The sequence below is a fragment of the Eschrichtius robustus genome, chromosome 5, assembly GCF_028021215.1.
Source record: "Eschrichtius robustus isolate mEscRob2 chromosome 5, mEscRob2.pri, whole genome shotgun sequence".
NCBI lineage: Eukaryota > Metazoa > Chordata > Mammalia > Artiodactyla > Eschrichtiidae > Eschrichtius > Eschrichtius robustus.
Window position 1 is genome coordinate 54,871,090 of NC_090828.1, and position 17,992 is coordinate 54,889,081.

At 38.8% G+C, this 17,992-nt stretch overlaps 1 protein-coding gene across 1 annotated transcript in view; it reads left to right on the top strand.

The window, feature by feature from the left end:
* Positions 1-17,992, top strand: part of CCDC141 (coiled-coil domain containing 141) — a 205,383-nt gene that overhangs the window by 173,300 nt on the left and 14,091 nt on the right. Inside the window, exons 20-23 of the mRNA XM_068543883.1 lie at positions 2,850-2,990; positions 3,706-3,894; positions 11,112-11,295; positions 14,515-14,624. Of these exons, the coding sequence (XP_068399984.1) occupies positions 2,850-2,990; positions 3,706-3,894; positions 11,112-11,295; positions 14,515-14,624 (624 nt within the window). The remainder of the gene's footprint in view (positions 1-2,849; positions 2,991-3,705; positions 3,895-11,111; positions 11,296-14,514; positions 14,625-17,992) is intronic.

The window sequence follows — 17,992 nt, forward strand, 5'->3', positions numbered from 1 at the left end:
TTTATCAGTATGAATTATAACAACATTTAAAGATTTCGAATAGGGTAAACTTTTTCTTGCCCCAAGCTTTGGGTGTTTTTTCCTGCTTCTGTGCTCCAGTTGAGCAGTTGTCTTGGCCATCTACACCATTCCCCATTGTTGACAAGCTAACTAAAGTTAGAAACAGCTGCGTGAACAATGATACCACAGCCGAGCAACCATGGCACTCAGTTCCTTTAAAAATATGATCACAAGTTATGTGGAGATTAGGTGGGAAGTTAAGTTTTCGTATTGGAATGTGCAGGTAAGAAAATTAGGCATGGCTGGATTTTTTCTGAAAATCTGATTGCTGAAGGTAGCTCATGCTTGCTGCCTTCCACTTGTGTCTGCATAGTCCTGAATTTGAGCTGGGAAAGGTACAGGATTTAAAATGGATTTCCAGTGGGACCAAAAGAGAAGAGTGCCAGCAACTTGTCAAAGGAGCTCATGTGTCAGAAAGAAACTGCTCCCATTTCACATACCCATATCGCCATGAACATCTTTGGCTTTATAAATCATCTTCAGTGGAAGTGCATACATTCTGAGGCAAACAGAAATAAGTTTGCAGTCATCATTTATCAGTCTTAAATTTCTTAATCCAAAGTAGACTTTAAATGTCATGGCTTAGAATTAAAGTGTTAAGGCTCAGCCTTTCTTCATTTATCGTACAGTTTTCAAATAGATGTTGATTTTTTCCCATTTAAACAAGCGGGTGTAACCCAGTGGTTATCTGGTTGATGACAGAGCCCCTCTTCCTTTCTTTAGACTGAAGTTTATAATATATGTCATGTTACAGTAAGGGGGGAAAAAAGAATATAAAATTTTATTTTCCAGTGGATACATGTTAGTGACTGGACGTATTTTTTCCTCTCATTTTATTTTATTTTATTTTTATTAAAAATAAAAATTGTATTTTTAGCTGTAGTAAAAGACACATACCATAAAATTTACCATCTTAACCATTTTAAGAGTACAGTTAAGTGATATTACATACGTTCACAGTGTTGCACTACCGTCACCACTATTCATTTCCAGAACTTTTTCACCATCCCAAACAGAAACTCTGTACTCATTAAACAATAACTCCCTATTGAGGACATGTTTTTTAATACAAAAATCTCTGGTTTCCTCAGATGTGGTAGTTATTGCACCTATTGTTGCAGATTATGACTTCAAGGGAAAAAAGTTCCTGCCAAAGTTTTATGTGATTAACTAAGGATGAAGTCCGTATCTTAATCCCATAAAATCAACTTCATTTGTCCTTTCCCACTAATAACAAATACATGCATATTAAAACATCAAATGTCAAAAAATTTAAATATTAATTGTTTATTTCATAAATATACCAACTGAATATTATCTTTTAAATATTTTTCTGAGTTCTAATAGAGAAATCATTTTCAAATTTTGAAGTTACGCTTCTTTCCACTCCTTTATAGTATTACTGATTTATCAATTTAAATATTTTACATGGTCTCTGTGCTTATAATTTAAAGCTAATGCTCAACAATTTCATTTATCATATAAAATAAACAACACTGATGAAGTATAGTTGTGGCAAATGCAAAAATTGCATCAGTATAATAATTTCCATGTATGCAAATAGGCTAGGGCTTTATAGATTGTTGTCTTCAGAAAGTATTAAAGATAAGGTCAAGGATCTGTTTTTACAATATGCAGAATTTGAAATAAGCACTTTGAGAAAGCAAGCATTTTCTAGGGCAGATATGTTTTTCTGCATTATAAGTTTAAAATCCAGCATGTGCCCAGCCTTTATTCCCTCCCAAATAATTTACTTGCTGTCACTGAAAAGAATTTTAATGTCTTCCTGACTTTTCTTGTCATAGCTCAAATTTATCAACCATGACATTGTTTATTCTTGGCTGTTAAATGCTTCCATGTAATGTGAGACGGTTTATATTTTCTCTGTACTTCTCTTTGCTGATAATATAGAGTGAGTTGCCTGTCAATATGTTTATCCTTCTTGAATCTGGAGAAGGGCACAGAAAGCGTTGTTGTTAATGGAACTAGACTGCTTAGAATTTTGGCTCACTGGTAAAGTTGGACTGTTTGTTCTTAAGAAAGTCATCATCTATGCCCCGTTTTCAGTGTATAGCCATACACTCTGTTTATATACAAGTTAGCATTGCCACCACAGGCAACAACTGTCACCTTACATTCCGTTTTTTAAGGACCTCTGAAGTTAATGGCTTATATCTAAGAAGTAAATCTCTTCTGGAAACTGCCCATGAAAAATAATTTTTAATTGGATTTGGACAAATACAGTCCTTTTCCTACTGACTGTCATACTGGGTCTCCTCTTCCACCCCACTAATGTCCTCGTTGGTCTAAATGTCAACACTCCATTGACCTCTGCAACATGGACAGCTCCTTGGAGGCTTAATAAATTTATTCATGATGGCTATAAGAGCATTGGAATATGGAACAAATATTAGCACACAGAGAACAGAATGAGTTGTAAAATGATGTCAAATAAATAAATACAAATAAGAAAATTAGAGTTGTTTAAAATCTATCATATGTTAAAAACTTTCTTTTTTGAAGACCAAAGGATATTCTATAACTGTAATCCTAATTATAAATTACAAATCAAAAAATACTAAGAACAATTTATAATTACCTATATTTGGGGGATATGTTTAAATTCACATTATATATTCACTTAGCAGACCTGTCTTCTACTGAAAATCACTCTGGATACATTTCAAAGGTTATGAATATTTTGAAGTGTAGATATCTTGATTTATTTCAAGTGAATATTAGTGTTCTCATTTTAAGGAAATCACCTGTTTCTTTTTACTGAACTGCAGCTCAAAGAGTCATTCAAAGACATCAAAAAGAAATTCAACAATTTGAAGTTTAATTACACCAAGAAAAATGAAAAAGCTCGAAATCTAAAAGCTCTCAAATATCAAATTCAACAAGTAGATATGTATGCTGAGAAACTACAGGTAATGAGAAAGCACGTGTGTGTGTGTGTGTGTGTGCTACTACAATTATTGCAAAATTATTTTGCATTTCAATTCTAGATGCCTAACCCGTGGGCTTTTTTATAGCATTAGGACTGAAAAGATCATCTTTAATTTTTATAACAATTGTGTACTTCATGTAAAATACATAATTAATTGATTTATCTCTTGAAGCAGCTCCAAAATAATTTCTGCCAAATCTACCCAGCCTCTCCCCTTCCACTCTCCCCCCCCACACACACACACATATACACACACACACACATCCCCCTCTTGTATATCCCTCTTTCTTTCCTTGTACCCACCTATGTCAGGAGCTTCCTCCCCTGTTCCTGCAGCCCCTTATCACTTATACGGCTAGATTATTTGAGTGCCTTTCTCGGGAGACAGTGAGCTAACTGAGGACAATAAAATATTTGATTTTATGATCACTGTCTTTTTAAAAATCATTAGTAGCATTCTCAAACTATGGAATAGATCCTGATATGCAGTAAATTTTCTCTGTTTGCTGCTGAATCAATAAACTGTCTGAAAGAAAACCTATTCTTTCCAAAATGCGTTTTAATAATTATGATTTTAACATATTAAATGGAGGAAACTACAAAAGTTTTTCCAAGTTTTTCCCTCAATATTTAATCACTAACTAGCCTCATAAATAAAAATTGAATGCCATTAAATTTTTTTTTTTTTTGCACAGGCTTTGATAAGGAAAATGGGAAAAGTTGAGAATAAAACTTTTTTCTTAAATTATCCAAATAATAAAGTGAATGTCCTTTTGGAAGCCATGAGGGATTTGCAGAAAAATGTGGATGAGTTTGACAAAGTTGTGACAGATTACAGGAAGAATTTGGACCTGACTGAGCATCTCCAGGAGTTGATAGAAGAGGTATCCTCTTCTTGTTGTAATGTTATCTGTGTTGTAATGTTGTTTTTAAAAATTACTCAGCTGCTTTAAAACAATGCTGCATTGGCTATTATTGTCATTAAATTCATGCATCATGCCTCTTTTCATGATTATGTCCTTAAGATAATTTCCTAAAGCAGAATTGCCAGACCAAAGGGGATGCATGTTACAAGGTTTTGATTGTATTGTCCAATTGCTCTTTGGAAAGATTTTACTAATTTACTCTTTTTACCAGCAACATATGAGAGGTTCTCATTTCTCCATAAACTCATCAACTCAAGATATGTTTAACCATTATGGAATTATGTTCACTGCTGGATATCTGCTAAAACACTCAAAAATGACATTTATTTCACAGAATTTGAAAATGTTTAGAGAGAAAGGTGATACTTGGATTTTTCAGGTACAAAAATTGTTATTGATATTATTTCGTTTTTGTCAAGAGGATAAATGGCAAAGTATACACAAATTACATGAAATGTTGCAAGTTAGTCATTATTGGCATACTTCATAGTGAAGAAGCTCTACACTTGAAGTTCTTGAGTGTTCTTTGTAGTCCATTCTTCTGAGATACAAAATGTCTCTCCCACTAATGCAATAGAGCTTTTAGATTTAACACCACATTAAGGAGGATTGAAATGATCATTCTTCTATATCTGATGTATAGGTTCGCTGTACTTCTGTGGCACTTATTTAAAGCCAGCTCCTAACAGAGTCATGTGTTTCTATTTCTCACTCAGCATAAGTGTTTCTAGCCTTTGTCAGACACCTCTTCCATCACAGTTATTTATTTTCAGTGAGAAACTCTCAATTCTCCACTGTGCTTTGAAAATATGACTGTCTTCTATCAAGAAAAGGTCAAATGCTCTTCTTCAAATGATATTTCCTCAATCTATAGACTAAATCTTATTCTTAAAAGAGAAGTTATTTATCAGTGTTATTTGGGCAATACTTTATCCATGTATTGTAAATGATTTCAATTACTTAGGCTGGATTTTGTGTGTTTGAGCTTTTTTCTTTCCTTTAGCTGATATTTGGATTCTTTTTAGTGCCATATGCTTTTTATTTTTATTTTATTTTATTTATTTATTCTTAACATCTTTATTGGAGTATAATTGCTTTACAATGGTGTGTTAGTTTCTGCTTTATAACAAAGTGAATCAGTTATACATATGCATATGTTCCCATATCTCTTCCCTCTTGCGTCTCCCTCCCTCCCACCCTCCCTATCCCACCCCTCTAGGTGGTCACAAAACACGGAGCTGATCTCGCCGTGCCACGTGGCTGCTTCCCACTAGCTATCTATTTTACATTAGGTAGTGTATATATGTCCATGCCACTCTCTCACTTCGTCCCAGCTTACCCTTCCCCCTCCCCATATCCTCAAGTCCATTCTCTAGTAGGTCTGGGTCTTTATTCCCATCTTGCCCCTAGGTTCTTCATGACCAGTTTTTTGTTTTTTTTTTTAGATTCCATATATATGTGTTAGCATATGGTATTTGTTTTTCTCTTTCTGACTTACTTCACTCTGTATGACAGACTCTAGTTCCATCCACCTCACTACAAATAACTCAATTTCGTTTCTTTTTATGGCTGAGTAATATTCCATTGTATATATGTGCCACATCTTCTTTATCCATTCATCCGATGATGGACACTTAGGTTGCTTCCATGTCCTGGCTATTGTAAATAGAGATGCAATGAACATTGTGGTACATGACTCTTTTTGAATTATGGTTTTCTCTGGGTATATGCCCAGTAGTGGGATTGCTGGGTCATATAGTAGTTCTATTTTTAGTTTTTTAAGGAACGCCCATACTGTTCTCCATAGTGGCTGTATCAATTTACATTCCCACCAACAGTGCAAGAGGGTTCCCTTTCTCCACACCCTCTCCAGCATTTATTGTTTGTAGATTTTTTGATGATGGCCATTCTGACCGGTATGAGATGATATCTCATTATAGTTTTGATTTGCATTTCTCTAATGATTAATGATGTTGAGCATTCCTTCATGTGTCTGTTGGCAATCTGTATATCTTCTTTGGAGAAATGTCTATTTAGGTCTTCTGCCCATCTTTGGATTGGGTTGTTTGTTTTTTTGTTATTGAGCTACATGAGCTGCTTGTAAATTTTGGGGTTTAATCCTTTGTCAGTTGCTTCATTTGCAAATATTTTCTCCCATTCTGAGGGTTGCCTTTTCGTCTTATTTATGATTTCCTTTGCTGTGCAAAAGCTTTTAAGTTTCATTAGGTCCCATTTGTTTATTTTTGTTTTTATTTCTATTTCTCTAGGAGTTGGTTCAAAAAGGATCTTGCTGTGATGTATGTCATAGAGTGTTCTGCCTATGTTTTCCTCTAAGAGTTTGATGGTGTCTGGCCTTACATTTAGGTCTTTAATCCATCTTGAGTTTATTTTTGTGTATGGTGTTAGGGAGTGTTCTAATTTCATTCTTTTACATGTAGCTGTCCAGTTTTCCCAGCACCACTTATTGAAGAGGCTGTCTTTTCTCCACTGTATATGCTTGCCTCCTTTATCAAAGATAAGGTGACCATATGTGTGTGGGTTTATCTCTGGGCTTTCTATCCTGTTCCATTGATCTATATTTCTGTTTCTGTGCCAGTACCATACTGTCTTGATTACTGTAGCTTTGTAGTATAGTCTGAAATCAGGGAGCCTGATTCCTCCAGCTCCATTTTTCGTTCTCAAAATTGCTTTGGCTATTGTGTTTCCATACAAATTGTGAAATTTTTTGTTCTAGTTCTGTGAAAAATGCCAGTGGTAGTTTGACAGGTATTGAATTGAATCTGTAGATCACTTTGGGTAGTAGAGTCATTTTCACAATGTTGAATCTTCCAATCCAAGAACATGGTATATCTCTCCATCTATCTGTATCATCTTTCATTTCTTTCATCAGTGTCTTATAATTTTCTGCATACAGGTCTTTTGTCTCCTTAGGTAGGTTTATTCCTAGATATTTTATTCTTTTTGTTGCACTGGTACATGGGAGTGTTTTCTTAATTTCTCTGTCAGATTTTTCTTCATTAGTGTATAGGCATGCAAGAGATTTCTGTGCATTAATTTTGTATACTGTTACTTTACTAAATTCATTGATTAGCTCTAGGAGTTTTCTGGTAGCATCCTTAGGATTCTCTATGTATAGTATCATGTCATCTGCAAACAGTGACAGCTTTACTTCTTCTTTTCCAATTTGGTTTCCTTTTATTTCTTTGTCTTCTCTGATTGCTGTGGCTAACACTTCCAAAACTATGTTGAATAATAGTGGTGAGAGTGGGCAACCTTGCCTTGTTCCTGATCTTGAAGAATGTGTATTCTGTTGTTTTTGGATGGAATGTCCTATAAATATCAATTAAGTTTATCTTGTTTAATGTGTCATTTAAAGCTTGTGTTTTCTTATTTATTTTCATTTTGGATGATTGTCCGTTGGTGAAAGTGGGGTGTTAAAGTCCCCTAATGTGATTGTGTTACTGTTGATTTCCCCTTTTATGGCTGTTAGTATTTGCCTTATGTGTTGAGGGGCTCCTATGTTGGGTGCATAAATGTTTACAATTGTTATATCTTCTTCTTGGATTCATCCCTTGATCATTATGTAGTGTCCTTCTTTGTCTCTTGTAATAGTCTTTATTTTAAAGTCTATTTTGTCTGATATGAGAATTGCTACTCCAGCTTTCTTTTGATTTCCATTTGCATGGAATATCTTTTTCCATCCCCTCACTTTCAGTCTGTGTGTGTCCCTAGGTCTGAAGTGGGTCTCTTGTAGACAGCATATATACGGGTCTTGTTTTTGTATCCATTCAGCCAGTCTATGTGTTTTGGTTGGAGCATTTAATCCATTTATATTTAAGGTAATTATCGATACGTATGTTCCTATTACCATTTTCTTAATTGTTTTGGGTTTATTATTGTAGGTCTTTTCCTTCTCTTGTGTTTCCTGCCTAGAGGATTTCCTTGAGCATTTGCTGTAAAACTGGTTTGGTGGTGCTGAATTCTCTTAGCTTTTGCTTGTCTGTAAAGGTTTTAATTTCTCCGTCAAATCTAAATGAGATCCTTGCTGGGTAGAGTAATCTTGGTTGTAGGTTTTTCCCCTTCATCACTTTAAATATGTCCTGCCACTCCCTTCTGGCTTGCAGAGTTTCTGCTGAAAGATCAGCTATTAACCTTATGGGGATTCCTTTGTGTGTTATTTGTTGTTTTTCCCTTGCTGCTTTTAATATTTTTTCTTTGTATTTAATTTTTGATAGTTTGATTAATATGTGTCTTGGCATGTTTCTCCTTGGATTTATCCTGTATGGGACTCTCTGTGGTTCCTGGACTTGATTAACTATTTCCTTTCCCATATTAGGGAAGTTTTCAACTATAATCTCTTCAAATATTTTCTCAGTCCCTTTCTTTTTCTTTTCTTCTTCTGGGGCCCCTATAATTCGAATGTTGGTGCGTTGAATGTTGTCCCAGAGTTCTCTGAGACTGTCCTCAATTCTTTTCATTCTCTTTTCTTTATTCTGCTCTGCGGTAGTTATTTCCACTATTTTATCTTCCAGGTCACTTATCCGTTCTTCTGCCTCAGTTATTCTGCTATTGATCCCTTCTAGAGAATTTTTAATTTCATTTATTGTGTTGTTCATCACTGTTTGTTTGCTCTTTAGTTCTTCTAGGTCCTTGTTAAACGTTTCTTGTATTTTCTCCATGCTATTTCCAAGATTTTGGATCATCTTTACTATCATTATTCTGAATTCTTTTTCAGGTAGACTTCCTATTTCCTCTTCATTTGTTAGGTCTGGTGGGTTTTTGCCTTGCTCCTTCATCTGCTGTGTGTTCCTCTGTCTTCTCATTTTGCTTAACTTACTGTGTTTGGGGTCTCCTTTTCGCAGGCTGCAAGTTCGTAGTTCCCGTTGTTTTTGGTGTCTGCCCCCAGTGGCTAAGGTTGGTTCAGTGGGTTGTGTAGGCTTCCTGGTGGAGGGGACTAGTGCCTGTGTTCTGGTGGATGAGGCTGGATCTTGTCTTTCTGGTGGGCAGGTCCACGTCTGGTGGTGTGTTTTGGGGTGTCTGTGGCCTTATTACGATTTTAGGCAGCCTCTCTGCTAATGGGTGGGGCTGTGTTCCTGTCTTGCTAGTTGTTTGGCATAGGGTGTCCTGTTCTGGAGCTTGCTGGTCGTTGAGTGGAGCTGGGTCTTGGCGTTGAGATGAAGATCTCTGGGAGATTTTCGCCGTTTGATATTACGTGGAGCTGGGAGGTCTCTTGTGGACCAGTGTCCTGAAGTTGGCTCTCCCACCTCAGAGGCACAGCCCTGATGCCTGGCTGGAGCACCAAGAGCCTGTCATCCACACGGCTCAGAATAAAAGGGAGAAAAAAAAGAACAAAAGAAAAAGATAAAATAAAATTTAAAAGTTATTAAAATAAAAAATAATTATTAAAGAAAATAAATTTTAAGTAATGAAAAAAAAGAAAGAAAGAAGAGAGCAACCAAACCAAGAAACAAATCCAACAATGATAACAAGTGCTAAAAACTATACTAAAAAAACAAACAAACAAAAAACGGACAGACAGAACCCTAGGACAAATGGTAAAAGCAAAGCTATACAGACAAAATCACACACAGAAGCATACACATACACACTCACAAAAGGAGAAAAAGGGGAAAAAATATACATATCCTTGCTCCCAAAGTCCACCTCCTCGATTTGAGATGATTTGTTGTCTATTCAGGTATTCCACAGGTGCAGCATACATCAAGTTGACTGTGGAGATTTAATCCTCTGCTTCTGAGGCTGCTGGGAGAGATTTCCCTTTCTCTTCTTTGTTCGCACAGCTCCTGGGGTTCAGCTTTGGATTTGGCCCCACCTCTGCGTGTAGGTCGCCTGACGGTGTCTGTTCTTTGCTCAGACAGGACGGGGTTAAAGGAGCAGCTGCTTCGGGGGCTGTGGCTCACTCAGGCTGGAGGGAGGGAGGGGTACGTAGTGCGGGGCGAGCCTGCGGCGGCAGAGGATGGCGTGACGTTGCACCAGCCTGAGGCGCGCCGTGCGTTCTCCAGGGGAAGTTGTCCCTGGATCCCGGGACCCTGGCAGTGGCGGGCTGCACGGGCTACCGGGAGGGGAGGTGTGGAGAGTGACCTGTGCTTGCACACAGGCTTCTTGGTGGCAGCAGCAGCAGCCTTAGCGTCCCATGCCTGTCTCTGGGGTCCGCGCTGCCGCGGCTCACGCCCATCTCTGGAGCTCCTTAAAGCGACGCTCTGAATCCCCTCTCCTCGCGCACCAGGAAACAAAGAGGCAAGAAAAAGTCTCTTGCCTCTTCGGCAGGTCCAGACCTTTCCCTGGACTCCCTCCCGGCCAGCTGTGGTGCACCAGCCCCTTCAGGCTGTGTTCACGCCGCGAACCCCAGTCCTCTCCCTGCGATCCGACCTCCGAAGCCTGAGCCCCAGCTCCCAGCCCCGCCCGCCCCGCGGGTGAGCAGACAAGCCTCTCGGGCTGGTGAGTGCTGCTCGGCACCGATCCTCCGTGCAGGAATCTCTCCGCTTTGCCCTCCGCACCCCTGTGGCTGCGCTCTCCTCCGTGGCTCCGAAGCTTCCCCCCTCTGCCACCTGCAGTCTCCGCCCGTGAAGGGTCTTCCTAGTGTGTGGAAACTTTTCCTCCTTCACAGCTCCCTCCCAGAGGTGCAGGTCCCGTCCCTATCCTTTTGTCTCTGTTTTTTCTTTTTTCTTTTTCCCTACCCAGGTACATGGGGAGTTTCTTGCCTTTTGGGAGGTCTGAGGTCTTCTGCCAGCATTCAGTAGGTGTTCTGTAGGAGTTGTTCCACATGTACATGTATTTCTGATGTATTTGTGGGGAGGAAGGTGATCTCCGCGTCTTACTCTTCCGCCATCTTGAAGCTCCTCCCATATGCTTTTTTAGACTGCCTATTCTTCTAAGTCTGCAGCATTCCTCTTAGGAAGTATGCTTCAGGCAAATCTAAGAAGGCAGGAAAATTAGAGTGATTTCCATACTTCTGCTTTCTTACCTGACTCTAATTTCCAAGTGCAAAAGTATATGATCACCTTCTGATGTTTTCTTTCTTAGGACTTCAAGAGTTCACACTAATGTGAATATAAAGTTTGAGGAAATTGAAATTTGATATTTCAGTGGTCAAAATGAAGAACTTTGGAAGGATGGTGTCTCTTTAATCTATGCTTTGTCCCATTTTAATTTAGTGTCACTTTTGGTATGAAGATGCAAGTGCCGCAGTTGTAAGAGTTGGAAAATATTCCACAGAGTGCAAGACCAAGGAAGCTGTGGAGATTCTCCTTCAGCAGTTCAAAAAGTTTATCACACCTTCAGTGCCTCAACAAGAAGAAAGGATTCAGGAAATCAGTGACCTGGCTCAGCACTTATATGGTGAGGTCTCTTTTAAGATACCCACTGATTCACTATTGAACACATCTCTAGTGAACCTAATCCAGCAGAAAGCAGAGCATGGCAAGCCCTCAGGGTCCTTACTACACCAACCTATTCAAGGGAAAGGTTAAAGATAAGAGCAGAAGTGAACAGTAGTGAATAGAGGAAGGAACTCCTGGCTGTAGGAGATGAAGCCTGTGGATTTTTTTTTTTTTTTTTTTTTTTTATGGCTGTGTTGGGTCTTCGTTTCTGTGCGAGGGCTTTCTCTAGTTGTGGCAAGCGGGGGCCACTCTTCATCACAGTGCGCGGGCCTCTCACTGTCGCGGGCTCTCCTGTTGCGGAGCACAGGCTCCAGACGCGCAGGCTCAGTAGTTGTGGCTCACGGGCCTAGTCGCTCGGCGGCATATGGGATCTTCCCAGACCAGGGCTCGAACCCGTGTCCCCTGCATTGGCAGGCGGATTCTCAACCACTGCGCCACCAGGGAAGCCCAAGCCTGTGGATTTTTAATGACTATTTGTAAACCCTCCTTCTAAATTCTGCTTTCTCCCCCATTCCTGTTGTTCATCTTCAGGGTAATAAAACCAGAACAATACTCAGCTTACGTAGACAAAAAAATCTAATTTCTACTAGGGTGATTCCTCAAAAAACATACAAAACTCCCATAATATTATACTTAAAGTAGGTAGAAAGCTAAGACTGAGGTCTATAGCCCTCTCTTTTCTATGAGGGTTATGGTTTGTGGATATAAGAAAGAGCTGGAAGATTTTCCCTTGTCTTCCTCTCACTTGTGGAATAAATGGGAGAACTCAAATGACCATCTCACTGGTTGTGCTTTCCTCTTATCCATGACTTTGTCAGTCTGAGAAGTCTTTCTATCTGAGGGAGGCCCCCATTTAAAAGGCCCCTGGGGGCTGACAGTCCTTGAGGGTGCAAAGGAATAAGTTTCATGAATTCCCTGACATTGTTAACTACAAGGCCAAGAGTAATTCCTGGTGACAGGGCAAATTCTAGCCCCAAAGGAAGGTAGCAACAGGTGCTTCATTTGGCTGTCCACAGCTGCTGTCAGATGGATATTTTCTCTTATTACATGAAGCACTATCCATAGATAGACATAAAAACTTTGTGGGACAATATATACTGCACTCCCTAACATAACATTACTGAGAATGAATTATTAATGATTTTCCAGAGAAAAGGGTAGAAACATAAAAACAATAAAATATAGATTGAAAAATTAAAGAAAAGTAATGTGATGTTTCATTCCTACTATAGTTACCGTATAAGTGTACTAAAAAATTCTGGAGGCACTCTGCTCCTATAAGATGGTTTATGTTTTCCTCTGTTATTGTATTTTTCACACTGTAGCATAATTACCTTTTCATTTGTCTGTCTTCTCAACTGACCATAAGCTCCTTGAGGGTAAGGGAAGTATATTTAATCACTATGTTTCAGTGCCACTCAACTTCAGCACACGGGAAGTACTCACATGACACCATAAAAGTTACATTACCCTCCCATCCTGCAAGATCCCACATCCTGCTTTGTTTGTATTCCAGGCCCATATCACCAACTGACATATCGTATGGTTATTTGTCTGTTGTGTGGCTCTCCTTACTAGAGTGTAAGCTCCTTGAGAAAAGGGAGTTCACTGCATTATGGCATATACTAAGTGCTTAACAAATATTTGCTGAATAAATGAATCACTGAATGAATAAATGAATGGCATGAGTCTTCATCTGTTCAGTATGGAAGTTATGCATTTTTTAGAATTTGCATCAGGTAAGATAATTTATAAATAGTATATCAATTCTTGTAGCATTATTGAACCCAGAATTTTAATGCAAATAAATTTATCTCAAAAAAAATTTGAGTACCTATTATGTACTCGGAGCTGTGATTGATATAAAGACATATAAGACCTAGTTCCATCATTCAAGAATCCACAGTCTATACCTAGAAATCACAATATGGTAAATGCAGTGAGAAAGGTATAAAATGTATGTATTAGTTTTCTAGGGCTGCCATAACAAAATACCACAGACTGGGTGGCTTAAACAACAAAAAGTTATTTCCTCACAGTTCTGGAGGCTAGAGGTCCAAGATTAAGGTGCTCACAGAGTTGTTTTCTACTGAGGCTTCTCTTCTCTTGCTGCCTCTTCATATGGACATCCCTCTGTGCACAAGCACCCCTGGTTTGCTGGTGTCTCTCCTTCTTATAAGGACACCAGTCATATTGGATTGGGACCCCACCCTAATAATGGCCTCTTTTTAACTTTATCACTCTTTAAAGACCTCATCTCCAAGTATGTTATATTCTGAGATACTGGGGGTTGAGTCTTCAACATATTAATTTTGAGAGGGACACAATTCAGCCCATAACAATGTATAATACTAGTTTAGTCTGAACTGTGGAGTCCAGTAGTCCAAGTTTAAATCCCTTCTCCTCCAATTACTGTCTGGGTCACCTGAAAAGGCTCTGTTGAGCCTTGCATTCCTCATTTGGAAAATGCAGTAGAACCTACCAGAGAAGGATTATGTGAGCTAATGCATATAAAGTGCCTAGCCACAGGCAACTAATAAGCACTCACTACGTGATAGATATTTGTATCATTATCCCAATAGGAAGAGGTAAAATCCAGTTGGGAAAGATTAAGAACATTTTTACAAAGACGTTGGCATTTCAGGTAGACCTTGGAGAGTGGGTAGGATTTGTCAAGCAGAGATGGGGTTATGAGGAGGGCATTCCCAGTACAGAAAAGAATACTCAGTGGCTATGGGGGTTTTGAGAGAAAAGTTGCTGGTTCAGTTTGGCCAGAGATTAAATATGTGAGAGAATTAGGGTGACATACCTTTGAGAGAGGCAGGTTAAAACCATATTATGGAGGGCCTTGAATGTATACTTTTCTAGGTAGTGAAGAACCACTGAATGTTCTGAAAAGGAGAAAACTGGTTAGAATGGAGCTTTAAGAATAGTAATATAGCAACATTATTTAGGTTACATAAGAGGAACATGGCACAGCAAATGTAACCGTTTTTCTAGAATACTTGGTTTTTCCAATAATGCCTTTATTTATTTATCTGTTCAGCAGGTATTTAGTAAGCACTTACTATTTACCAGCCCTTATGCTGGACACAAGGGAGATCAATTAATGCCTGGGATTTTTTTTTCTGCTAAGGATTTGACCTTTAAAAATAGATTTAACCCTTCTCCTCCCCAGGTTTTGAAGAAGGGCAGAAATATGCTGAGAAAATAGTGGCCAAACACAAAGAGGTTCTTGAATCTGTTACTGAATTATGTAGCTCTCTCACAGAGCTTAAAGAAAAAAAGGTAATTTCTTCTTACCAGAATATGTATTTTTAAGTGATATAAATAAAAATGTGTTTATCAAGTGTCTTCTGGTACAAAGATGTTCTAATGGAAATTCTCAAGGGACATAATGTGCACATTTGTTTCAAAGCTTTCTAACATAATTATATGGTTGTTTCTGATAATTAATTCTGTTTCTTTTCTATCACTGCAGAGAAAAATATTGCTGAGAATAAGGACTAAACAATTAAGGTGTCTTGTTTATATTTTCATGGATCATATCCTAAAGGATAAATGTGTGCCATTAAAATCAAAGTCTATATTAAGTAGTTTTACGTTTTCGCTGATAAATAATGAACATAAGTTATTTTTTCTCCTCCAAATTGTGGCCCTGGAGAAAATAAAACTAATCTTCAGGTATTATAGTCATTGAACATTTAGCTTCATGGAAATATTAAACTAATCATTGGCATCTTTCATGGAACAAATAAATTGATGGTAAAAAAAATAGAGAGGAAATATGTTTATGACTATGTCTAGGTAAAATCCGGTTAAAAGAGAGAAATGTATGTATATATATATATGTGTGTGCATGTGTATATATATACATATATATGTATATATATATTGTTTTTGTCTATGTTGTGTCAAAACTGGTTTCATTAGTGCTGTTTTCACAACTGGCTGAAAGAACCGGTTGTTTAGGATGGAGAGAATGGCAAGGTAATCAAGAGCACAGGCTCTAGAATAAAACACAACCCCCTAGGAATACCAGCTCTCCACATTATTGGATTTGTGAATGAATTGGGGTAAATTCCTTAATGGCCCTGAGTCTCGGTTTCCTGATCTATAAAATGGAGGAAATAGAGGAAGCTAATCACAGGATAGCCCTGAGGATTGAATGTGAAGACACCTGTGATTATTGCTGTGATTGCTGTTGGTATTGAGACATAATGGTGCTCTTGCAGCTTGGAGCAGAATTATATTTATTTTCAGCAACTATTTTTTCTGTATGAATTTCCATGTCATAAATTTCAGTGACATTCCATTCAAAATGGTTTGCTAAGCTTATTTATTTATTTATTTATTTATTTATTTATTTATTTATTTATTTACTTATAGCTGTGTTGGGTCTTCATTGCTGCGTGCTGGCTTTCTCTAGTTGCCGTGAGCAGGGGCTACTCTCCGTTTTGGTGCGCGGTCTTCTCATTGCAGTGACTTCTCTTGCTGTGGAGCATGGGCTCCAGGTGCATGGGCTCAGTAGTTGTGGCTCGTGGGCTCTAGAGCGCAGGCTCAGTAGTTGTGGCTCATGGGCCCAGTTGCTCCGCAGCACGTGGGATCCTCCCGGACCAGGGCTCGAACCTGTGTCCCCTGCATTGGCAGGCAGACTCCCAACCACTGCACCATGAGGGAAGTCCCTAAATGGTTTGCTAAGCTTTTAATTCAGTGGGCACCCAATCAAATTATCTTTTTCCTTTGGTTGAGAATCTAGATTTTTCAAATTTTTTACCATTTTCAATAACACTGTAGTGAACATCTTTGTACATGAAGCTTTTTTCTTTCTTTTGTATTATTACCTACGCAAAAATTATTTGATTTTCATAGATGTTTTACAATTATAATGCCACCAGTAATGTATGAATGCACCATATATTTTATATTATCTTTTTCAGCCTTAATCGTTTCCTCCCCACCTTCACCCCACCCCCTGGGGATGTGTTTCTTCTCCTGACTTCTGAAACGCAGCCTGAAAATGACTGCTTCCTTTGACTCTTTGCTGTCATCTACAGCATCCCTCCCATTTATGCTGTCCATCTCCAAGTGAGCTCCACTTAACAAAATCGACTCTCTTAAAGTGATAGCCCTTTCCAGTTTTTCACCTTCATGGCTATCCTTACTGAAAGCTGTTTCTACTCCCTCTGCCCCCTTCCACTTTCCCCCTTCCTTCTACACCCCTGGAGTCAGGATTGCACCCTCTCTTTCTCATTCCCAGCCTATCACTTGGATTCTCTTCTGTGCTAGTCAGGAGCCTCCTAATTATTCACTCCTGCTAGATGACCCTGCTGGTGTCAGTTTTACATTCAAAACACTTCACTACAAACTCTTCCTTGTTTACCAGATAAAGTTCGGACTCAGGGCCTTCCAATGTTCTGGGGCGGATTGTCTTTCCAAACCACTGTGCTTCTACATCCATTGTAGGTTCCTATCTCACTGGTCTCCTACCCCACATTCCCAGGTCTCCTTCTTCTAAACTTTTCCAGTCGTTCCCGCTTATCTACAGTTTTGCTTTCCTCAGTTTCAATTACCTGAAGACAACCTCAGTCTGAAAATATTAGGTGAAAAATTCCAAAAATAAACAATTCATAAGTTTTAAATTGTGAGAGACCATATTCATGTAACTTTTATTACAGTATATGGCTATACTTATCCTATTTTATTATTAGTTATTTTAATTAATCTCTTACTCAACCTAATTTATAGATTAAACTTTATCATAAGTATGTATGTATAGGAAAAAAACATAGTACATATATATAACGTTTGGTACTATCTATGGTTTCGGGCATCCACTGGGAGTCTTGGAACATACTCTCCGTGGGTAAGGGTGGGCCATTGTACCTCATGTGCATGGCCTTCTATCTCTCTGACCTAAATTGTTCATCTCTCAAAGCCAGACCCAAATACTGCCTCCTCCACAATTCCTTCCTTAGTTGTGTCACTTCCTCTCTGATCTGCTATAGCAGGGGAACCGGGCCGCACAGCAGGAGCGAGTGCAGGCGAGCGAGCGAAGCTTCATCTGTAGTTACAGCCACTTCCCTTCCCGTCGCTCGCATTACCGCCTGAGCTCCGCCTCCTGTCAGATCAGTGGCATGAGATTCTCATAGGAGCGCAAATCCTACTGTGAACTGTGTATGCGAGGGATCTAGGTTGTGCGCTTCTTATGAGAATCTAATGCCTGATGATCTGAGGTGGAGCTGAGGCAGTGAAGCTAGCGCTGGGGAGCAGCTGCAAATACAGATTATCGTTAGCAGAGAGGTCTGACTGCACAGAGACCATAATAAATCAATTGTTTGCAGACTCATATCAAAACTCTATCAGTGAGTGGCAAGTGAAAACAAGCTCAGGGCTCACACTGATTCTGCATTATGGTGAGTCGTATAATTATTTCATTAAATATTACAATGTAATAATAAATAGAAATAAAGTGCACAATAAATGTAATGCGCTTGAATCATCCCCAAACCATCCCCCACCCCCCAGTCCGTGGAAAAATTGTCTTCCACGAAACCGGTCCCTGGTACCAAAAAGCTTGGGGACCGCTTTGCTATAGCCCCTGTGTTCCTTCCTATCATAATCATCACATATAACTACCGTGATCATCCCACCCT